The 24,063-nt window shown below is 45.2% G+C and overlaps 2 protein-coding genes and 1 long non-coding RNA gene across 8 annotated transcripts in view; 1 reads left to right on the plus strand and 2 right to left on the minus strand.

Moving 5' to 3' along the window:
• The window catches only part of Galm (galactose mutarotase), a 51,965-nt gene extending 50,896 nt beyond the window's left edge, over nt 1–1,069 (minus strand). Inside the window, exon 1 of one of the 2 annotated variants that reach the window (XR_015621836.1) lies at nt 617–1,069. Coding sequence is in view for 1 of the 2 variants with exons in the window: in NM_001007704.1 (NP_001007705.1) it covers nt 617–806 (190 nt within the window). In the remaining variant the exon portion in view is untranslated. The remainder of the gene's footprint in view (nt 1–616) is intronic. The other variant, NM_001007704.1, reaches the window with a different exon arrangement.
• Nucleotides 1–24,063, plus strand: part of LOC134479103 (uncharacterized) — a 30,094-nt gene that overhangs the window by 3,359 nt on the left and 2,672 nt on the right. Inside the window, exon 1 of one of the 5 annotated variants that reach the window (XR_015622783.1) lies at nt 4,681–4,814. The exons of 3 other annotated variants lie outside the window; for them this stretch is intronic. The gene's annotated coding sequence lies outside the window, so the exon portion shown is untranslated. Of the gene's footprint in view, nt 1–4,680; nt 4,815–7,463; nt 7,773–24,063 lie in introns of those variants that run through there. One more of the 5 variants, XR_015622781.1, reaches the window with a different exon arrangement.
• LOC134479102 (uncharacterized) lies at nt 10,274–15,618 on the minus strand. The gene is made up of 2 exons (XR_015622785.1): nt 15,528–15,618; nt 10,274–11,616 (listed from the first exon to the last, which is right to left on the minus strand). It is a non-coding gene; the product is annotated as an uncharacterized LOC134479102 (long non-coding RNA).

The raw sequence follows: 24,063 nt of genomic DNA on the forward strand, positions 1-24,063 counted from the left end.
AAACTGCAAGTTGAACGTGACCCTTGTCTATTTTGCTGATTGAGTCCACTGCATTAACATTGTTTTAAATGTATAAATTAAGATAAAACTGCTGGCTCTCGACAGTAATCCCAACTTTTGAGAAGAGGAAGCAGGATGATTGGGAGTTCTAGGCCAGCCTTGGCTACATATTGAATTACAGGCACCAGGCCTCAAAGAAAATTAGACAAGAGGAGGGGAGACAGTAGCGGTGCCCGTCCGTCTTTGATTTTCCTTCCTCAGAAAACCGCAAGAGAGGAATACTCGCAACACGCCCTGTGCCCCACAGTTCTAAGCTCACTCCAGGGAGTTGGTCTCTCTCAGCTGACTTCCTCGTGAACAGTGACAAAGTCTGACTGTCTAAGGGAGGCTAAGCCCTACAGCTATTTCGATTAGATCCGTTTTTTTCCAACTACACAATCCTGTTAAGTGGCGTACATTAGAGGGTTCACTCGCTTCCAAGTTAGGCTGCCCCCAGCTTGGGGACCTCAGCCAGGTCCCGTGAGTGACAGGAAGGACCCGATTGTACGCAGGCTCAGGAGTGTGCGCGGGCCTATTTGGCGGGCCATTTGGTATCCCTGGGCAGGACGCGACCCACCTTCCAACTCGGCAAAGCCAAGCACCACGTCTGAGGCTTTCCCCTGCCTGTCTTTGACCTGCAGAGCAGTGATCGTGCAGCCCCAGGAGATGATGTCCACATTCAGCTGGTCTGACCGAAGCTGGAACTTCTCCACTGCCCCTCCCCCCGAGGGCAGCTCTCCAAACACGGTTCTGGTCACCGAAACCATTGGGAAAGTTCGGGGCGCGCAGCTTCTCCTTGCTGTTCAAACTCTAGCCTGGATCACGTTTGGAAGGATAAAAGTTCCCGGGGAGAAGGGGAGGGACTCGACTTAACTCCTCCCCTTTATTGCCTGGATCTAAACAGTTGACCGCTCCCGGGGTTGGGAAAAATGCCCCGAGACCTTTTTAAAACTTTCCTTTACCCAGCGTAACTGAGAAGCAAACTTTCCAGTTAAGTTTGCAGGTCTCTTCCTTTGCTAACCCCGACTGCAGTGCATGTCGGGAATGGTAGTCTTTAAGAAACTTGCAATTGCATCTTGGGACATGTAGTTTAAAATGAATCAACTTTATTTTGCGCAGGAACCCTTAGGGGTCAAGAAATCAATCTCTCCTTTCCTCCTTACTCAAAAGGTTCTCTCTTTTCCCAAATGGGCTCTGAGGAAACACTTCCGGTGAGCAGGCTTGGAGGTGTGCTCCTGTGTCTACTAAGCCATGTTGCCCCACATGTGGTCTTTCTAAACTCCAATTTTCCTATTTCTTTGCACACCTCCACAAGATGCATTGAGAGGAGCTGCTTGGCCATTAATGCTGGTTATTAATATTGGGACAATACGACAGATCCCGAGGGAATTCTGGTTAAGATCAGGGTGTAACGTGCGTGGTACAGTGGTGGTTTAGAAATGGGGAGAAATTCGTCGCAGACTCTTCTGCTGACTGTCTATCTGTTTTGTTTGTTTGTTTGTTTTTGTTTTGTTCTCAAAGGGTGAAGCTCTAGTGTGGGTTCTCTGACTGTCAGTCCGCAGTTTAGGCAAACTAGACGTAGGAGATTAGGCCTTCCTACCTGTAATCAGAGAGAGCCTCAGACTTGTGTAGATGTCTCCCCCTTTGCTCCTGAAGTACAACGCTCCTTTAAGAAGGGATTAGTGAAAAAGCAAAAGAGAAGGATTAACGGTGGTTGTTTTATAAATGCACGTATTAGAAAGAAGGAATTAAAGGGTCATATATTTATTGCAGACCAGGTACCAGGTAAGTAACAGGTACAGTTTCTTTCTTGTTCTTTTGCAAGTTTAAGTGTCTATAGTTTGGAGAAGGCTCTGAGGTCCTTAAACTATTATCTTGCTTTAGTATGTCTTATAATTACTTGCCTGCAATTTCTGACTCTGGGAGCCTAAGGCGATAATCAGAAATCTTCATTTTTTAGACTTATCTATTTTAAAATAGTGTTTTGCCTGCAAGTATGTATGTGCACCACATTCGTGCTGGGTGCCCATAGAGATCACAGGTGGGCACTGGGTGCCCCGGAACTGGATTTATAGATGGTTGTGAGCTAAAATATGGGTGCTGGGAACCGAATACTGGTCCTCTGCAAGAGTAAGAAATACCCTTAGTTGAGGAGCCATCTCTCTAGACCTGTACACATTTTAATATTTTTACTATGTCTGTATGTGTATGTGAATGTGGAATTGTGCCATGCATGCAGTGCCCAAGAAGACTGGAAAAGTAGCATCGGATCCCTTGGAACTGGAATCATAGGTCGTTGCGAGCCACTTGACAAGGGTGCTGTGAGAGACCAGATCTTGGGTTCAGACTCCGGCTTAGAGAACCTGACCTAAGGTGGAACTCAAGTTCACTAACAAGCTGGCACCTAGCACCAGTTTCCAGGTTATTCCCTAACAAATCTGCACCTCCAGGTTACAACCCTGCCCCTGGCACGTCACTCCCCAACAACCACCAATTAGGAAGAAAGTGGAAGTTACGTTTATGGTTTGGGTCCTAGCACCAGCCAATTATGTTAAAGGCCATAATGTCCCCTCCCCCAATCAGATGTGTACCAAGCTAGACACCGCCTTCTTGCCTCTATAAATACCTGCTTAAAATTAGACTCGGGGCTTCACCCTCCTGTCCCTCCTGTCCCACTGTGCCAGTGATGATGGTGTGGCCCGGGCTCGAGCTTGTAAATAAAGACCCTAATGCGACTGCATCGGAATCGACTCCTTGGTGGTCTTTGGGGTTTGAGAATGCTGAACGGGCACAGCAGGCTGGGGATCAAACCACCATCACCACCACTCTCTCGCCGCTATCCTCCCACCCTTGACCTCTCTAAGAGCAGTGTTAGCTCTTGGCGACTGAGCCATCTCTCCAGCCCTCCTTCGCTTTTCCTCATCTCTCAGGCCACTCTGATGTCGGTAATCTGGGACTAGATTTAAATAAACTGAAGGTTTGGTGGCTAAATCTGAGGTTCACCTTTGATGGCCTGGAATTAGGAAGGTACTGTTAGGAGCTTCAGTAAGACCATGAGATAAAACGCCTCTGTCCTTCATTGCTTAATGCAGCTCTAGATGGATCCCAGCTCTGGGAAGAAGAGGTCTGGGAGCCTCAAGAAGTGTATAACTCAATCTATCTGTATTTCTGGTCTTGCCCTAGCCACGGTGAGTTGGAAACGCAGCATGGAAACACATCCGTGATTAGGAAATCAGGAGAACCGAGCTCATGTTCCCGTAATTAAACCCCAACAAAGAACTCTCTCACTTGTTTCTGACTGAAATATGAAGGAGTCTTAAGCATTCAAGCTACAAAGCCTCAATTATCCCTCAGGAAATTAGGGGAAATCTGATAGGAAAGAAAAAAGAGCTTGTGGCAGGCTTCAGTAAAGTACAACACATAATATCAAAAGGACCCAAACAAGTCAAATTATAGGCTGTGCCCACCTCACACAGTAAACCAAGGGCACTCCTGTACCCTGCTCATCCATCATACGTGCTTATAGATCCTGCAAGTCTCTTCAGCCCACTTACCTTGTGTGTCTGACTCATACGCAGACCCTTTCAGCAACACTGTGTTAGCAGAGATTCGTGAGAACCTTCTTCTGTGAGTGGGAAGACCACATTTTTTTTTTTTTTATTTCTCAGCCTCCAGTTCTCAATGTTCTGCCAAGCTCATGCTGCCACAGAGAGAAAGACACCTTGGGTGGCTAGCACCAAGTGTCACCAGAGAAAGCTCTCATTGCTTAACTTGGTACGAAACATACTGTGTTTCCCTAAGATGTGAACGGCACAGGTCTTGATTTTCTTTCCCCGTGGCTTTGAAGTATTCACTGTGGTAAACAAGGCTATCCTGTGTGAGCTGCAAACCTCGATTTTTCACCCAAGCAGCCCATTTTCTTAACTGTGCTACCCTACATTCAAAGCCTCAGTTGACAGCAGTGTTCATGATCACCGACCATAGGGAGGTCAACATCAAAGCAGTGATGTAGGAACGAACCACCGTTAAATCCTACCAGCTATTTAATTTTAATTTTTGGATAAATCTTGGGGGGGGGGGTTTAAGTTAAATAGTAGAAATTGTGGTGCTATTTTTGTAAGAAGAGTTACTTGTCTTCTCCCTCAACCAGGGCAGAGGTGTGTAATCCAACCAATTCAAGCTTGTCCCCAACTAACTTACAAATAAATTGAGAAGGCTAGGCTGATTCCATGACAGGCTTCAAATCAGCAGTTCAGGAGACTAGGCCTAAAAGCTGGGCAAGCCCAGGCAAGTCCGTTACTACAAACAAACAAACAAACAAACAAATCAGGCTTTGGGCAACTAGTCAGAATCTGCCCTGCCATCAGGAGCTGCCCCACCACCTGATCTGAGGAGGCAAGGACAATGGGTCAGCAGCAGTTTCCAGACTTCCTCAGCTACTTCCTCAGCAACAGTTTCCAGACTTCCTCAGCAATAGTTTCCAGATTTCCCTAGCAACAGTTTCCAGATTTCCCTAGCAACAGTTTCCAGACTTCCTCAGCAATAGTTTCCAGATTTCCCTAGCAACAGTTTCCAGATTTCCCTAGCAACAGTTTCCAGACTTCCTCAGCAACAGTTTCCAGATTTCCCTAGCAACAGTTTCCAGCCCTCACGCCCCAGTAATGGCTCTGCAATGTCCCTAGAGATGGACTCAACAGATTAAGATAGGGGTCACCTACTCCCCTAATGTGCTTCACCTCAGGCCTGTGAGCTCACTTCGGAGTCTCTCTATTGTGGTAAGTCTCCAACCCCAATAAGCCCATTCAAAAACACACAACTCAGTTACAATATTTATAAGCCGCATGCCTAGATTGGGCAGATTCACCACTACACCACCCCATCCCCAGCTATGAGGTCCCTTGCCGGGAGGTTCTGCTCCATCTTCCTCCTACCTCCTCTTCCTCTGTCTTCTTCCTCCCTCATCCCTACTCTTCCTCTACTCTCTAAAACCTCTTTTCCATTCCACTGCCGGATCACAGGCTGTAGCCTTTATTGACCAGTTAGAATGGGGAGAATGTTCATGTGAAATCACCTGACTACTGATCCACTCTTCCTTGGGACAGCCCCGCTTAAGGAAGCAGAATTAACGTCAGAATACAAACAGCACCAGGACCACCTACAACACTCTATCTTAGTAATGGGAGACTTCTGCAGAATAAAACTCTCTTTGTGTTTATATTCTATTTGAGTGGGGTATCATTCTTCAGCAAATCATGAACCCTTACAAAATGAAATTCAGGCTATGGAACTGGGGGTAGTGGGGTTTAACCCCTTATCTATTCTAACTGCTGGCCCAGATACCTCCCCAGCGATGTACCTCAGGTTGTTTCTCCTGGCCATGTGTTGATGCTCCATCTCCCCTCATGGTGGTTTCCTCTCTCTTCCTTGTTCTTTCTCCTTCTCCAACCAGGTCACTCTAACGAATCCCACCTACTTTTAATCCCCTTAATAATTGTCTGTAGCCAATTTTATTTAACTAATAATTTTAAATTAAGGAACAAGGTTTGCACAACAAAAGCTTGTAAACTTAAGAAGTCACTCATAAGGTCTAGATCTTCCCGTATAGAATTTAGCATTACAATACATAGCAATAGACCAAACTTCAGCAAAGGTGCCTGGTGAGACAGTTAAAGAATAAGACTGGCAGGCACTGGAGAAAATTTCCTGAACAAAACACCAATGGCTTATGCTCTAAGACAAAGAATCGGCAAATGGGATCTCATAAAACTGCAAAGCTACTGTAAGGCAAAGGACACTGTTGTTAGGACAAAACAGCAACCAACAGATTGGGAAAAGATCTTTACCAATCCTACAACTGATAGAGGGCTTATATCCAAAATATACAAAGAACTCAAGAAGTTAGACCGCAGGGAGACAAATAGCCTTATTAAAAAATGGAGTTCAGGGGTTGGTGATTTAGCTCAGTGGTAGAGCGCTTGCCTAGCAAGCGCAAGGCCCTGGGTTCAGTCCCCAGCTCCAAAAAAAAAAAAAAAAAAAAAAAAAGGAAAGAAAAAAAAATGGAGTTCAGAGCTAAACAAAGAATTCACAGCTGAGGAATGCCGTATGGGTGAGAAACACCTAAAGAAATGTTCAACATCTTTAGTCATAAGGGAAATGCAAATCAAAACAACCCTGAGATTTCACCTCACACCAGTGAGAATGGCTACGATCAAAAACTCAGATGACAGCAAATGCTGGCGAGGATGTGGAGAAAGAGGAACACTCCTCCATTGTTGGTGGGATTGCAGACTGGTACAAGCATTCTGGAAATCAGTCTGGAGGTTCCTCAGAAAATTGGACATTGAACTACCTGAGGACCCAGCTATACCTCTCTTGGGCATATACCCAAAAGATTCCCCAACATATAACAAAGACACATGCTCCACTATGTTCATAGCAGCCTTATTTATAATAGCCAGAAGCTGGAAAGAACCCAGATGCCCTTCAACAGAGGAATGGATACAGAAAATGTGGTACATCTACACAATGGAATATTACTCAGCTATCAAAAACAATGACTTTATGAAATTCATAGGCAAATGGAATGAACTAGAAAATATCATCCTGAGTGAGGTAACCCAATCACAGGAAAACACACATGGTATGCACTCATTGATAAGTGGCTATTAGCCCAAATTCTTGAATTACCCTAGATGCACAGAACACATGAAACTCAAGAAGGATGACCAAAATGCAAATGCTTCACTCCTTCTTTAAAAGGGGAACAAGAATACCCTTGGCAGGGAATAGGGAGGCAAAGTTTAGAACAGACACAGAAGGAACACCCATTCAGAGCCTGCCCCACATGTGGCCCATACATATACAGCCACCCAATTAGATAAGATGGATGAAGCAAAGAAGTGCAGGCTGACAGGAACCGGATGTAGATCTCTCCAAGAGACACAGCTAGAATATGGCAAATACATAGGCGAACGCCATCATTAAACCACTGAACTGAGAACGGGACCCCCGTTGAAGGAATCAGAGAAAGAACCGGAAGAGCTTGAAGGGGTTCGAGACCCCATATGAACAACAATGCCAACCAACCAGAGCTTCCAGGGACTAAGCCACTACCTAAAGACTATACATGGACTGACCCTGGACTCTGACCTCATAGGTAGCAATGAATATCCTAGTAAGAGCACCAGTGGAAGGGGAAGCCCTGGGTCCTGCTAAGACTGAACCCCCAGTGAACATGATTGTTGGGGGGAGGGTGGTAATGGGGGGAGGATGGGGAGGGGAACACCCATAAGGAAGGGGAGGGGGAGGGATTAGGGGGATGTTGGCCCAGAAACCGGGAAGGGGAATAACAATCGAAATGTAAATAAGAGATACTCAATTAATAAAGATGAAAAAAAAAACCAATAAGGCTGGCTTCCTTTCAGTGGGTGCACAGCCCTCTAAACAAGCAGCGGCCTGAGGATATGTGAGCTCATGTGTTCCTATGACACACAAAACCTTCAGGATGTCCTGCTCTCAGCACCTCAGCACCTCAGCTGCAGGACTCATGAAGATGACTTTGAAGCCTTAAGCTGCTGACACACCGCCTGCCGTACAAGAGGAAGCTCCTATTCTGCCTGGAAAGACACCTGGAGGTGGTTCTCTTCCACCAGGGTGATCTGTTCCCTGTTCTCTCTCCTTGTCTGGACTCCCATGCTGTTTATCCTCCTGGCACACAGGACTCATTACCTGAGGTAATTCCTTCCCTGTTTTGCTTTTGTTGTTGGTTCACTTAAATGTTGATTCCAAGACTCTATTTTGTTATCTTAATTTTTTGGAGCATTTCATACATATTAGATTTGTGTTATTCCCACCCCTTCAACTTCCCCCCACCCCTCCCATGTTCCCCATTCCCTCTCAAATTCATGGCTTGAAAATAAGTATTGTTACACATGCGTGTTATATGTATCTAACCTACTGAGTCTATTTAATGTTGCTTGTGTGGACATGTATTTAGGGCTGACCACCTGGGACTGGGTAAGTTACTAGGGGTGCTGACCCTGCAGAGGCTGGTTCTCCTTCTCTTAGCACCCATCTTCATCTAGGGATGAGGCCTTGTGAAATAGTCCTCATCCACTTTAACATGTCAACTGGTGCTGTCATTATGCAAAGCAAAGCCTTATTTAGGTAGCATATACCAGACTCGATACCAGACTCAATATTTTCACACACACACACACACACACACACACGCGCGCGCGCGTTTAAAAAAACCCTTGAGTTCATTATATTTGGGATACAGAATACTAGGGAGAATTCACCAAGTCCACAAGAGGTAGAATTCTTCGTGGTTCAAGTCAACCTAATTTCATCAACCATTTTGGATTTGCTCCTGGGGAAAGCAAGATGGAAGGCACGTGAAAGTTATTCGGAAAGATGACTAAATTTGTCCACGTAAGCACGCCATTAACTTATCAAGAATTCCTTTAGGGGCTGCAAAAGGCTGGTGAAAAATGTGCAAAAAGGCTGGGGGCAGCAAAGGGTCATTGAATAAACTCATTGTGGGCCACAAAAGGCTGGGAAAAAAAGAAAGTGAAAGGGTGGAAGAATCATACACACACACACACAAACACACACACACATACACAGACACACACACAGACACACATACACAGACACACACACAGACACACACACACAAACATACACACAGACATACACACAGACACAGACACACACAGACACACATACACAGACACACACACAGACACACACACACAAACATACACACAGACACAGACACACATACACAGACACACACACAAACATACACACAGACACAGACACACACAGACACATACACAGACACACACACAAACATACACACAGACACAGACACACACAGACACACATACACAGACACACACACAGACACACACACAAACATACACACAGACACAGACACACACAGAGACACACACAGACATACATACACAGACACACACACATATACACATACACACAGACACAGACACACAGACATACAGACGCATACACTCAGTTGCACGATGAATGAATGAATGAAGCAAACTTCAACAAGCCCCAACAAGCATGCTCCAGCAACTTCACACACACACACACACACACACACACACACACACACATTCATGCACATTCACACACTTTGCATACATGCACACACACATATTTTTGGTGGAGAAGCAAACTCCAATGAGCTGGCACCAACTGTTTTACGTACACATACCTACACACGTTTGGTGGATGGGGCAAAACTTCAACGAGTGGGCTCCAAAAACCATTTTTTTCTCTCACAGCAAAATCTCTCAAGCAGTATAAAATTACAGTGTGATTGCATTCTGTTTTTCTTCTAGTGAATGACTGTGAAAATACAGCGTGTTCTCCAATACCTTTACAAGAAATAGCATTACATAGTACAGGAAAAGAAAACAGATTATTCCCAAAAACCCACGTACATTTGTAACTAAGCAACTTGCCAGAGATTACAAAAGTGTGAGCAGGCAAAGTAATTTTCTCAACCAGTTTCTCTTACTGGCAGGCAGCAGTTTGCAGTTACAAAGAAAGGAAAGATTATTTTATCATTTATCTTAAAAAGTAATCTTATAAAGATCTTAAAAGAATCACAAATCTAAACTTTTAGATAAAAGACAACCAGCCGTTTCTACTTTAAATTCTCAGACTGCACATCTACTCATCAGCAAAATTTATTAAACCGTAGAGTAGGCTGAGGGCAAAACTGGGCACGAGGAATCCCTTGCCTTGATCACCGCCCAGCTCCAGCAGAAGAGTCTCTTCAGCTAGTACTGCCATTGTTCTTGTTCCCTGACCTTAAAAGGTGCCTAGCTTAACTATTAAGAGTGTGCCTTTCTGAACTTCAAATCGTTCCCTAAGACTTTCTACACCAGAGCCAGTAGTAAAAACATCTCAATTTTGTTCCACCAACAATTTTATTTTCCCAAATGCTTTCTAAGGGTGGCGGTCATTGCTGACAGTCTACGTTCTTTCCTGGGGTGGTGATTGAATGGTTAATATGCTCCAGCAGCAATGCCTGAAAGAGATCAAACACTAAGATTGTGAGTACCAGTGACATGGCCCATTGAGGGGCTGCAAGCTCCCTTAGAGTTCTCATACAATCCTCAGATTGTAAGACTCTCAGAGAGAATCTTCCCTCAGGAGGGAGATCCTCAAGCCCAATGACCAGACCGAGTCCACAGGCTGCAATCTGCAAGAGGATTTTTATTGATCAGGATACACAGGTATCTGTGGGCGTCCCAGTACAGATGAGGCATACGTGTATGTTACCTATTTTGGCTATAATCATAACAATGAGTTAGCAAAAAGTACATGGTGGTCAGGGCTTCCGGGGGGTCAGGGACTTTTTCTTTTTCCTGCCAGGTGGCCCATGGAGCAGTGCCCATAATTTAGTCTGGTTTCTGCATTTTGTTTTCTTTTCTGGTCTGTTTCGTCTAAATGATGGGTCAGCTTGTCCCACATATCTAAAAACTTACTTTTTACTTCTATAGTTGAGGGCCTTGGGCTTGTACAATTCCCTTTCTGGGAGGGGGTCTTTCATTCCCCCATTTTCTTTTTGTCCTTGAGTGGAATCTTCCACTCAACTTGGTTAAGGTACCTCTGTTTTTTGTTGTTTCACCATCTGATACTGTTGTCTCAGCACAAAAGTTTGAATGACTGAAAGACTATATCTCTTATTATTCCTATCTGATCTGCATAGAAACAACATTCTTCTTTTAGTGTAGCACACATACTCCTTCTTTAAGGAATATCAGGTCTAATCTTTTTCTATTTTGAAGGACTACCTCTGAGAGGGAGGTTAGGTGTTCTTGGAGGTCAGCTAAAAAGTCTTTTTTACTCTTTTCATATCTGAGTCAATGGCAGTTCTGAATTCTCTATAAGCCTTGCATTATAGGGCAATAGCAGATGTCCTTGTGCTGCCCTTGTAGCACCTAGATAGCCTTAAATAATTCTCAACTCTCTTTTGTGTCTTATTAAGTCTTTAGCATCAGGATTCTAATCTGGACACTATCTGAACCTATACACCAAGGTCTTTTAGAACTTCTAAACTTATATAGGTTGTGATCCCTGAGGCACAGTCCCAAGAAGTGTTAGGAGTACTAACATATGTAATATTACATCATTTGCAATAAAAATCAAGCCTATCCTTACACCTATTCCGAGGGAACCCAGGGCAAACAGGCAAATATGAAATTCTTGTTTCTAAAACACACTCCTCAAGTGAGCATTATAGCAACCTCCCAATCACTTAAGTCTAGGGAGCTTTTTGAAGATCTGAGTGTCCCTCTAGGTCCCAGCTCTCAGCCCCAACAGCTAGTACGCTGCTGGTGAGGGCTGAGACTTGATGGCTGTCAGGGTGGTCAGCAGCACCAGGTATGGTCCTTTCCAGCGAGGCTCGAGTGTCTGGGCTCAGTGTAGCTGTAGTCTCTAACCTGGAACTGATGACATGTCTCAGGGGTCCCCGGGGCATAGGCTGCTGTCAGCTGTGAGCAGATTTCTTTCTGTATCACCTGTAGGTCTTTTAGCCTGGCACACAAATCATTATTACTATGACATGTTGGTTCAGTAACATCATCTAATACAGTCAGGGGAGCTGAGGCCCCATATAAGATCTCAAAGGGGGTAAGGCTGAATCTGGAAGGGGTATTTCTTGCTCTGAAGAGAGCAAGAGGGAAGGAGTGTCACCCAGTCTACGCCAGTCTCCATGGTCAATTTGGTCAGGGTCTCTTTTAGAGTCTTATTTATTTATTCTACCTGTCCTGAACTTTGAGGTCTGTAAATATAACGTAATTTTCAATCAACCTCTAAATACTTGGCCACACCCTGGCTTACCTTGGCAACGAAAGTAGGGCTGTTGTCTGACCAGATTACCTTGGGCATTCCAAATTGGGGGAAGATTTCTTCTAGTATCTTCTTGATGACTATTGAGGCCGTCTCTTGCTTGGTGGGGAAAGCTTCTACCTATTCCTGAAAAGATATCTATAAACACTAGGAGACATTTATAACCATATTTTCCTGGTTTTATCTCTGTGAAGTCCACTTCTCAGTAGTATCCAGGCCGTTCCCCACGGAGCCTCCTACCACAGTCAACTTTCCTGAAAACAGTTACCTTTTGGCATGGTATACATCAGTGCACTATCTGTTCCACGAGATACTTGAGACCTGTGACATAATATTTAGTTTTTGAAAACGTCTGGATGAGTTTGCTTACCCCTAAGTGAGTCTATTGATGCATTTGTTTTACCATGGCCTCTGCCTGTAAAAATTGTAGCAGGATCTTCTTTCTCGTTGAGGTGTACCAGAGTCTCTTCCTCGGCCTGGCTGGGTCATGTAGGGCCCTTAACAGAGCCAGAATCTCTTTTTTTTTCTTGCCCTCAGATGTCAGCAGGCCCCTCTGCTGATGGGCTGTAGCAAAGGCATACGTGCTGTCCACATAGATGTTAAGTCTCCTTCTCGGCTCAAGGGCTTTGGTGAGGGGAGCGAGCTCTACCCCCTGAGTAGTGGTGTCTTCTGGTAGGGCCTGAGCCCAAATGACTCTGTTTCCATCAACCACTGCTGCCCCAGCCCATCTTTTTCCTTCTCTAAGAAGCTGCTCCCATCTATGAACCAGATGGCATCTACCCCCTTTGGTGGCTGGTCAGTCAGATCTTTATGCCACCCCTGTGCTTTAGTGAGCACCTGCTGACAGTCATGAAGGGGGGTGTCTAGGTCGGGGTCCGGGAGCAGGGTTGCAGGGTTTAGACTCGTAGGGGCAGTCTGGGATCACAAGGAACAAGTGGGATACCCGGCCCACGCCAAGGTCCACCGTTCTTCGGGTAGTCCATGAGTATCATTTGTTGCCGGTAGTCCCCTGTACTCAAGGTCTTTTGCTGGACACTAGCCCATTTGGGCGTAGGAGCACAGAGTGTTGGGCCCCCGTATTCACAAAACAACTGGGCAGGCTTCCCTTCTATCTTTGCGCATAGCCAGCACTCTAGAACCAAGAGGCTTGCCTTCCGGGCTGCTGGAGAGGCCCCTCTTGTTCTTCATGGGGCAGTCCCTGACCCAGTGTCCTTTTTCCTTGCGATAGGCACACTGATCTTTAGCTAGGAATTCTCTTCTGTTGCCAGGTACTGTCTTCCTAGGTTCCCTAACTACTGTGGCCAGTATATATTCCTCTCCTGTCTTTTATCCCTCTTTAACTCTCTAGCTTCTTTTTCCTTTTATCTCTTTTCTTCCTTAGCTTCCTGCTCTTTTTACCTTCTTTTCTCTTTCTCTTCCTCAGTCTCTCTCTCATATCTTCTGCATCTTCCTCTACAGCTATTAGATGCTGTCCACTTATGTAACTACACTTCAACTTTACTTTCTCTGCAACTTACACTAACTCTCAGCAACTTAGCTTAACCCTTTAAATTTCTGTAACTTTCTCTCTTTATATCTTTTACTTATTTTAGCCAGATTGGTGGGGCATTTTCCAGCCCCTCGGAGACCCACCCTTGGAGCCTGGTGGCAGACCCGGAGCACTCCCTACCTTCAGGGGTATTCAAGTCAACAGTCAGGAGTGAGGGTCTTCCATCCATGTCTGGATTTATCTTTCTGGCCTCCAGTAGGATTCTGTCTTTTCTCGGTGGTAAAGAAGACCTGTAACAGTTACTAACAAGCATCTCAAGTGGGATGGTGAGAAAACAAGAAGAGAATCTAGAGAATAGAGGTCCACTGAAGAGGACAAATAGCATTTAGTCACACAGCTAAACCAGGAGGACTTTTTGGGACAAAAAGGCTGTTGTAAAAATAAGCACAAGCTTTGTGTCTGTGAAACAGAACGGCAAGCAGAGAGGGAGCTGATCTGTTACCGACTATCTCTCTGGACTTAAGAACTAATAACAAAAGGATGGAGAGATGGTTAGGACCTGGGTGCTAGATGCCAAGTGGCTGACAAAAGAATTGTAACCAGTTCACCTGGGACTTTCAGGACCTCAGTAGCAGCCCTTTACCAAACTGTCTCAGTGGGCTAAAGGCCCATGGAAAAGAAAACATTAATCCTGACCTTGGCCACAGTCAAAGACTGAATTCTAAATTTTGACTGGCAAAACAAAGTTCTTCACAGTTTGTTGCAGATTCTTTTTGAAACTATTTTAGGGGCTTCTCTGTCCCCCAACCTGGGGCATTTTGACCACAGGGGCAGGAACTGGCTGCTGTGGGGATAGGATCAAAGGCACTCTCCATGTCAATGATGACTAACAGGGAAGGTTACTTAATGTTGGAGATCAACTCCTCTCTTGGAATAGGGCCAGCAGATATGGCAGGCTCCCTTAAAGAACTTCTCTTAATGAACACTCTCCTTCTGTGAGCAAGTGTTGAAGGTCTGGCCACTGAAAGCAGCAACTGGAATTATTATTTTTTTTCAGGGCCAAAAGTCTCATAAAACAACCACTAACTCTACGCTATCTTCTTGTTGTCAAAGCATCAACCCTGGCCGGCCTCATCACCTTGAAACTCCTCTTACGCTGACTTGGCCAGAGCTGCACCACTGCCCACGCGCAGCCTGCAGCTTGCTAGCAGGCCTGCATGCTTGTCACCCTCAGCCCCTATATTTTCCTACTCTGTGCTGTCCCTTCCTTAGAAGCTGTGAATGTTTAAGCAACAGGGAGAATTTTTCTTCAGGATCTAAGGTAAAGCTTTCAGGCTCTTGTTAATACCTGCTTCAGACAGGGTCACTCACTAACCTGGAGTTCTTCATACACAACTGTTAACAGCAGCTAGACTGGACAAGGGGAGCAAAGGGAGGGGCATCTTTCCTTGGGGAGGAGGCTAAGAGAGAAAGATAAAACAATTTTTCTCAAGCAAATTATTTCCAAGTTAAGCACCAAGAGGACCAAGTAAAACTCCTTGACAAACAAAGCAAACAGTTTCATGATTTTAAACACAGTTGTCAGTCCAAGATTTTAAACACAGTCGTCTATCCAAAGTCCAAAAACGAAACAAAAGTCAAAAAGACACTCGACAATACCACAGAAAACAAACCAGACAAACAAGACCAAGACAAAGAATCCTATAACCAATTTCCACAGATGTTCAAAGAAAATTAGGACACAAAGAAGACAAACAATTCCAACAGTCAGACAGACAGACGCACCGCGCGGCTTCGGTGTCAAACTGAAACCAAAAATTCAGACAGAGGCGACGAGGGTCCGGATCCTTCAGTGGATCCGGCTCTCTCCTCTCTCCTCCAACCCAAAACCACGTATCGTTCCGATACAGGCTGAGCCCCGAAAAACCGGGCTCTAAACACCCTTGGAACGTCTTCCAGGGCTGCGGGGGAGAAGTCCGAGCTCGTCAGCTCCTTCTCTGGCCCGCCCAAATACAAACGGTCTAGACCCAAGCCAAGTAACTAAGCATTTACAGAACAAGTCACAAAGCAAGACAAGACAGGACAAGACAAACACTGGCCAGCTTACCTCCCGGTGGGTGGTCGGTGGTCTCTAGGCAGAGGATCTCCGATCCCGGACGAGCCCCCATATGTAAGACTCTCAGAGAGAATCTTCCCTCAGGAGGGAGATCCTCAAGCCCAATGACCAGACCGAGTCCACAGGCTGCAATCTGCAAGAGGATTTTTATTGATCAGGATACACAGGTATCTGTGGGCGTCCCAGTACAGGGATGTGATTGGTGGAGTAAATGAGGCATACGTGTATGTTACCTATTTTGGCTATAATCATAACAATGAGTTAGCAAAAAGTACATGGTGGTCAGGGCTTCCGGGGGGGTCAGGGACTTTTTCTTTTTCCTGCCAGGTGGCCCATGGAGCAGTGCCCATAATTTAGTCTGGTTTCTGCATTTTGTTTTCTTTTCTGGTCTGTTTCGTCTAAATGATGGGTCAGCTTGTCCCACATATCTAAAAACTTACTTTTTACTTCTATAGTTGAGGGCCTTGGGCTTGTACAATTCCCTTTCTGGGAGGGGGTCTTTCAAGATTAAGAGGGAGGTGGGCAGACGGAGCAGAACTCCACAGCAGCACTAGGGCTTTATCTACAGTCCCTAGGGCGCTTCCCAATGCTCAGTAGAGTTTAGTAGGATAGCCCTCCATCTCTCAGGGATGCTTTTCCATGGAGAACTTGAATTTCTACTCAGAGTAGAAGCATTTGGCCAGCTAATTTCAATTGGCTGAGTATAGCGCATGGGGCCTCAGGCACATAGCCCTTGATTTTGTGCCAGCTTCTACCAAATTGAGCACATTTCTTTCTGGAGAGGAGAAAAACCAGTCACTACTATAATTAGTATCTCAAGGACCCTCCAAATGTTGAAGTGGTAAAGACTTGGCCCCCTCCTCTTCTTCTTCCTTTTGTCACTTTTCAGCCCTGAGGTAAATGGTTGAATCATCAGAGGCTCAAAAGTGATGGGGCCAATGAACCACCAGTCAAAACACCCAAATCTATGAGAGCTTTTTTCCCCTTATAATTATCTCAGGTGTTTAATTTTTAATCTTATCATACTGTTATTTTTATTTTATGTGTAGGAGTGTTTGTCCTGAATGTGCATTACTTTCCTGCCTGGTAACCATGGAGACCGTGGGCATCCGATCCACGGAACTGGAGTTACAGACAGTTAGAATCTGCCATGTGGGTCTGGGGATTGAACCCAAGTCCTCTAGAAGGGAAGCTGGTGTTTTGGTTTACTTTATTTATTTTATTTTATTTTTGAGACAGGATTTCTCTGTATAGCCCTGGCTGTCCTGGAGCTTGTAAACCAGTCTGGCCCCACAAACTCAGAGATCCTCCTGCCTCTACCTTCCTAGTGGTAGGATTAAAGGCGTGTGCCACTAACTCCTGGGTGAGTCTTAACCACTGAATCATCTCTATAGCCCCTTTTGCTTTTATATTTGTTTTTGTTGTTGTTTTACGTAGACTTTCAAGTATCACAGGCTGGCTTCAGACTTTATGTATGACTAGGGATAGCCTTGAACTTCTGATCCTTCTGCCTCCGCCTCCAGAGCACTGGGGTTACAGGTGTGTGCTACTGAGATGACAGACCTACCATCTTGGATCTGGCCTCCTTCTTAAAAGAAAAGAAAAAAGGCCTGAAAATTTGGCCTACAGCTGAATCCAAGCTGCATCCACGTACCAGGAAGAACCTCACGGCTTGGCCTTGGCCAGAGTCACTCCCTAACTACTTCCTAGCAACAGTTAATCAAAGATTAGCTTGATTGTTTCAGATGTACCTTCAGACCTTTCATGATTGTATATGGTCTGCTTGCTTCGGATCACCTACCTGTTGGTGTACACTAGTCATTCAATTAGACGCTTGCCAGGACGGACCCTGTCTTAGTTAGGGTTTTACTGCTGTGAACAGACACCATGACCAAAGCAACTCTTATATGGACATTTAGTTGGGACTGGATTTCAGGCTCAGAGATTCTGTCCAGTATCGAGGGGGGAGCATGGCGGTGTCCAGGCAGGCATGGTGCAGGTAGAGAGCTGAGAGTTCTAAGTCTTCATTTGAAGGCTCCTATGAGGAGATGACTTCCAGGCAGCCAGGATGAGGATCTTAAAGCCCATGCCTACAGTGACACACCTACTCCAACAAGGTCACACCTCCAAATAGTGCCACTGGCCAAGTGCCCTGGGCTAAGTATATTTAAACCATGACAGACATCCCCCTCCCCTTACTTGCTTCTATTTTCAGTAAAACCTTGTCCTGATGGGTGTTCCGGGCTGCTTCGTCAAACCATCCTGTGGGTCAGCGGTGTGTAAGCCCAAACTCTTTTATAATAAAGAGACCCTACTGCGATTACATCGGACTTGGCTCCTTGGTGGTCTTTTGGAGTTCACCAACGATTCCTGGTACACCACCACAACGCTAGTCTATTAAGTTCCAGGCCTTTGGACGACTGGTAGGCAAGCGCTCTACCAACCAAGCTCTGTCACCGCCTCCCAGGCATTTATGATAGTGGTGGGTAGCTGACAAATGGGGCCTTGGAAGAGAAAGCCTCTACCAAGAAATACCACACGTAAAAAGAAACTGGACCCTTGCTGGGGTCCTCTGCACAGGATGTGAGTTCTCAACTGGAAGCAGGGTTATCTGGAAGGCTCATCATAAACTCACACAGACTACTTTTTGGGTACAAACTGACAGGCAATATTTTAAGGCTTAAAGTTGTTCTCTCTCTCTCTCTCTCTCTCTCTCTCTCTCTCTCTCTCTCTCTCATAGCTTGACGCTGCTGTATGTAGTTTTGCCGTCTCTTCAGGCTAGGGGTTATGCTTTCTCATTCACTCCCTTTCTCACACCACACTCACTATGTGTATTCTTTTCACACACACTCTCTCTACACACACACTTTCTCCTCACACACTCTCTCACTCACTCACCTCACATCCTCTCTCTCCCCACACTCTCCACAGTCTCTCCTCTCATTCTCTCTTCACTCACTCCACACTCCCTCTCCACAAACTCTCCACACACTCTACACTCACCTCACGCACACCTCATGCACACCTCACTCTCTTGCCTTCCTCTTGCCCCAGTCCTTTATTGATACTCCAAAAAGCAGGTAGGAAAAAAAAAGACATTGTATAATTACCAAGTCAAATTCAAAAGAATAACCACATCCCACAAAGAATTAAGACTACAATTGCTCCCCAAAGTTTCAAGCTTCCCCTGTTCCCAAGCCTGTGGCCAAAATAATAATAATTGCAAACTTATCATTATTTAAAGTTTAAAAAAAATAAAGTTTAACCTTTGACTTACTATACTTCAGAGCTCCAAGGTCAGCTACTTGCGTTTTCCTGTGAAGCTCTAATGATCAGTGACATGGGCAAAGCTGCCAGGCAGTGGCCAGAAAGGATCAAGTGAACCCTTAGCTCAGTAGTTCTGCTGGCTTTCTGCTTCTGCACATTGCACACAATGACTCTCTGAAGGGTCCCAGTGTTTTGACTTAGTTTTACTAGTGTATAATTTTATGCATTCCAGACTTTCCTATCCATACATATTCAAAGGAGATCAGGAACTACTCTCAAATGTTGTGCAAAACTCACTTCAGAGCATCAGTAGTTTCTGCCTTTCTGAATTAAAGTATTCCGTGTTTGTGCTCCCTTACTCTGCTGTTCCCTTATCCCATGATTGTGTCTCTTGTACTAATGCTTTTTCATAGTTCCAATAAATTCCTCCACTTTCTGGTAATGGATACTGAATAACTCTAGCAGTGCGTGGCTCTGTTTCATTTTCTAATATTTCTTCAAACTTTCTTTGCAAGTCAAACATTAATCCGAAAATACCATTGTGCGGTTCTTACATTGTTTCCAAGACGAGAACACACAGCACGCACCTGGGCCATTAGGTAGGACTGGGCTGTGCCGTGCCCCTTATGCCTCAATTTTTAATTGTTTAAGAAGCATTACCTCAGGGAACATCTAGTTTCACAGAACTCACCAGAGCAGAAAGAGAAGGGAGTAGGAAAGTCAGATATAATAGAATAATTACACCAAGGCCAACTGAAAAGCAGTCACACACAAATAAAAATCTATACAGCCATTGTCCAGGGCTAAGATTAGGAGAAATGGGAACAACATTTTTGTTTGTTTGTTTGTTTGTTTATAAAGAGCTAGCTCAGGCTTCTGAGATGTCTCCATTCCGGCCTGCTGTGGCAGTCTCTGTCATGGTGTGATGTCCTCAGCAAAGCCTGACTGGCTAGCTTCAGGGATGTTTGTAGGAGGACCCCTCCACAGTTCACACTGGAACTTAACTCCCAGGGTGTGGTGTTAATAGATGGGAGCTTTGAGGAAGTAACCAATGATTAGAACCTTCTAAAAAGGTGGAATCAGGGTTGGAGAGATGGCTTGGTGGTTAAGAGCACTGACCGCTCGTCCAGAGGTCCTGAGTTCAGTTCCCAGCAACCACATGGTGGCTCACAACCATCTGTAATGGGATGCTCTCTTCTGAAGTGTCTGAAGAGAATTACAGTGTACTAACATATAAATAAAATAAATAAATCTTTAAAAAAAAAAGGTGGAGGGGTTGGGGATTTAGCTCAGTGGTAGAGCACTTGCCTAGCGAGCTCAAGGCCCTGGGTTCGGTCCCCAGCTCCGGGGGGGGGGGGGGGGGGGGAAAGAGTATAAAAAAAGAAAAAAAAAAGGTGGAATCAGAAGGACTTTAGCCACCTTCCACTTCTGTCTTTCTGACATATGTGGACACAACACTCAAGACATCCTCTTGGAAGCAGAGACCAGGTTCTCACCAGAAATTTCCTATGGATACTTTGATCTTGGATTCTCAAGCATCTAAAACTGTGAAAAACTAATGTCTGGTATTCTTTTTTTTTTTTTTTTTTTTTTTTTTTTAAGTTTGTTGAGAGCTGGGTATGATGGTGCAGGCCCTTTAATCAGAGCACTTGGGAGGCAGAGGCAGAGTGAATCTCTGAGTTTGAGGCTAGCCTGGTCTACAGAGTGAGTTCCAGGACAGCCAGGGCTACACAGAGAAAACCCTGTCTTGAAAAACAAAACAACAAAACAAAACAAAGAAACAGAAGGTTTCTTTAAAAACAAAATTTCATTATGTTACCCTGACTGTTCTGGAACTTGCTGTGTAGACCAGGCTAGCCTGAAACTCACAGAGATCAGCCTGACTCTGACTCCTGTGTTCTGGGATTAAGGGCATGCACTGATGTTGCTCCTGATGCTGTTTTTTTTTTTTTTTTTTCCCCCGGAGCTGGGGACCGAACCCAGGGCCTTGCGCTCGCTAGGCAAGCGCTCTACCGCTGAAGCGCTCCAACCCCTCTGATGCTGTTTTTTAACGAAGTCTCAAGTATTTTTGTTGTGGCACCACTGGTGGGCAGAACCAGGTGACATTGGCTGATGAAACTGTGAGTCTTCTTTAGATGAGGAGAGAGAGGGGGAAGGAGAAGAGCGAGGAGGTTGAATTCAACAGCAAACACTGGCAGCAGCAATCTGGGCTTCGGGCTCAGGGTCAGAACAGGAAGCTTTCTGCAGAGCCTGTGCCTGAGCTCCTGAGACAGAGTAGAGCCTGTGAGTGGGCTTCCTGTGGCAACGTTAGGGTCCTAGAAAAAGCTTGACTGTGAGTAAACAGTCAAGCATAGCTGGTGTAAAGAGTCTAGCTAAAGAAGCAGGAGTCTGGTAGACCTAACATCTCCACAGGTTCAAAGGCAGGACATTCTGTCTCTGCCATAACTGATACCAACGGGCAGGGCTGTACCCACCTGCAGTGCTCCTGGCCTGCTGAACCCCCACCGAGTGTAGTGTAGACTGCAATCAGAAGCCTGGCTCAGGGGTCTGCAGGGAAGCCCTGCTCTCTCTGGCGCAGGGGAATGCTGGGAAGCCCTGTTCTCTCTGGCGCAGGCTTTACCACAGCAGTGCTAGCCCCACTTCTCTTCTGAATGTAGGTCAGAGAGGTGTAGCACCGTGGCTGCGCTTCAGATTTAACCACATTCTGCAAAGAAGTGGACACAGGAGGAGAAAATACGACACGGTCCGTAGCCTGGGCAGTGTTTTCTTGGTCTTGTTTTGAAACCAACTGCATATTATTTCTCCACATACCAATGATCTATGATACCAGCTATGTGGCTAGTGACGGTTGGGTCTTGGAAGACAATAACTCAGAGTGAGATACTTTGAATCCTAGAAAAGATTCACTGGGAAGTAGTGGTGCATGCGGTTAGCCCTAGCACTCAGGAGGAAGAGGCCTTCGATCTCTGTGAGTTCAAGGCCGACCCAGTCTACTGAGCAAGTTCCAGGAAATCCCATCTCAAAAAAAAGAAAAGAAAAGAAAAGAAAAGCAGAGTTTCTTTCTCACTTCCCCCTGCCCTCTTGGGTCTTATTCTCCATTTTGCTTCTGAATCTATTTTACTAAGAAGGATTGTAGATGGGGCTGGGAACATGCTCTTCAGTAGTTAAAGGCACTCACTGCTCTGCTAGAGGACCTCGAGTTCCCAGCACTGAGGTCAGAGGTCAGTCTGCTTGCAACTTCCTGTAAGTCCAGCTCCAGGGGATGCGATGCCCTCTTCTCTCCCCCTTGGGGCACTGGGACACATGTGGAATACACAAAACAAATATATATACAAAATAGCAGAGACACTGTCTGTCAAGCTGTCTGTCTGCCTGCCTATCTATCTATCTATCTATCTATCTATCTATCTATCTATCTATCTATCTATCTATCTATTTATCTATCTATCTATCCATATATCTTGGCTTGTCAAGACAGGGTTTCTCTGTTTAGCTCTAACTGTCCTGAACTCACTCTGTACAAACTCAGAGATCTGACTGCCTTTGCCCAACAAGTGCTAACACCACCACCACCCAGCTTCTGACTACTTTTTTTTTAAAGATTTATTTTAGACGTGAGTACATTGTTGCTTGTCCTCAGACACACCAGAAGAGGTCATCAGATCCCATTACCGATGGTTGTGAGCCACCATGTGGTTGCTGGGAATTGAACTCAGGACCTCTGGAAGAGCAGTCATTGCTCTTCAACTCTGAGCCCTCTCTCCAGCCCCCTGAGCTACTCTTTTAAAGGAGGTTCATAGAAACCAGAATCTGCTTTTCCCAAAGTAAGCCATAACATCTAGAATGTTGCCTGAATTTCCCTTGGCTTTTCTGTCTTCAAACTGACCAGAAAGAAAACCTTTCATCTCCCTGTCATGCCAGGTCATTGTTGAGGCCTGTCTCCCTAGCATAGCTGTAGCCATTTTGTTCCACGCCTGCCAGCTATTACATATTGTTGCTGTAACATGCCTGCCAGTCACTGACACAGAGGAATAACTTGACTCAGAGCAGGGCCATGTTGACCACATGCTGATAAGGTACTCTTATGTTCTGTATGTTATGGGATATGTTAATCTTAAGAAATCCCACAACTCTAAGCTTCACAAAGGACCCATCAAATTAAAGGTCAATATTAACCGTTATGTCTAAAAAGCTTGAGTCAGAGCTGACCACTGGGCAGCACTTCCAGCACCTGCATATGAGCTCACTGTGGTTTTTGCAGTTTTAGCCTTCATAAGCTGGTCCTGGGAAATGACCAGCACACAGCTTTGAGCCGTTGCCCTGCTTGATCAGACTTGGGCTAAGCATTTAATAAGCCATTCTTGTTTAACTGAGATTGGCGTTTGTGGGGTTTGTGAGGCTACTCCTGGACCCCAGCAGTTATGACTACTATAGACACCTATTTCATAATGGGTTCTGCCTTACGTCTGGGAAGAGAGAATGCTATTCCGAGAAGTCAGGAGGGATCTAAGGAAGACACATCTTACCAGGTTCCACTGAATCACACCTTCTCCATGCAATGGAACTTCATTCTTAAGGTCTGACACGACCCAGCCTGGCCTACAACTTCGTATGTAGTCAAGGTTGACCTTGAGCTCCTGATCCTCCTGCTTCTATCTTCTGAGGGCTGGGATTACCAATGTGTGCCACCATATCTGACTGCACACAAACTTTGATTAAATAATTCGTTAGGCTTTTCTCTTGCTAGCTTGTCTTTTGTTAGAGATGGCCATGTCTTAACAACTTCTTTTACTTTGATAAAACACCACGACCAAGGCAACTTACAGAAGAAAGGGTTTATTTGGGCCTGTGGTTTCAGAGAGGTAAGAGTCCATTCTGTCAGGAAATTATGGCTGCAAGCATTTCCATAAACAGAGCATGAAGCTGAGAGCACGTATTTCAACCACCAGCATCAACAACCAGAGAGAACAAACTAGAGGCGGGGTCTAAACCTAAAGTCAAAAGCCTGCCCCAGTGGCATAGCTCCTCTAGGAAGGCCACACCTTCCAAACCTCCTCAAAGACGCCACTGACTGGAGACCAAGTGTTCAAATAGATGAGTCTGTGGGGGACATTCTCATTTCAGACCACCACAGGCTATCACCCTATGGCCAGTAAGTACTGATCCACTCTATTATAGATTTATTGATTTTATTTTATGTATGAGTGTCTTGCTTACATGTATGTCTGCCTATGGAGGTCATCAAAAAGGACATCAGCTC

This window comes from Rattus norvegicus, chromosome 6 (assembly GCF_021556685.1).
Source record: "Rattus norvegicus strain SHRSP/BbbUtx chromosome 6, alternate assembly SHRSP_T2T, whole genome shotgun sequence".
Classification (NCBI taxonomy): Eukaryota; Metazoa; Chordata; class Mammalia; order Rodentia; family Muridae; genus Rattus; species Rattus norvegicus.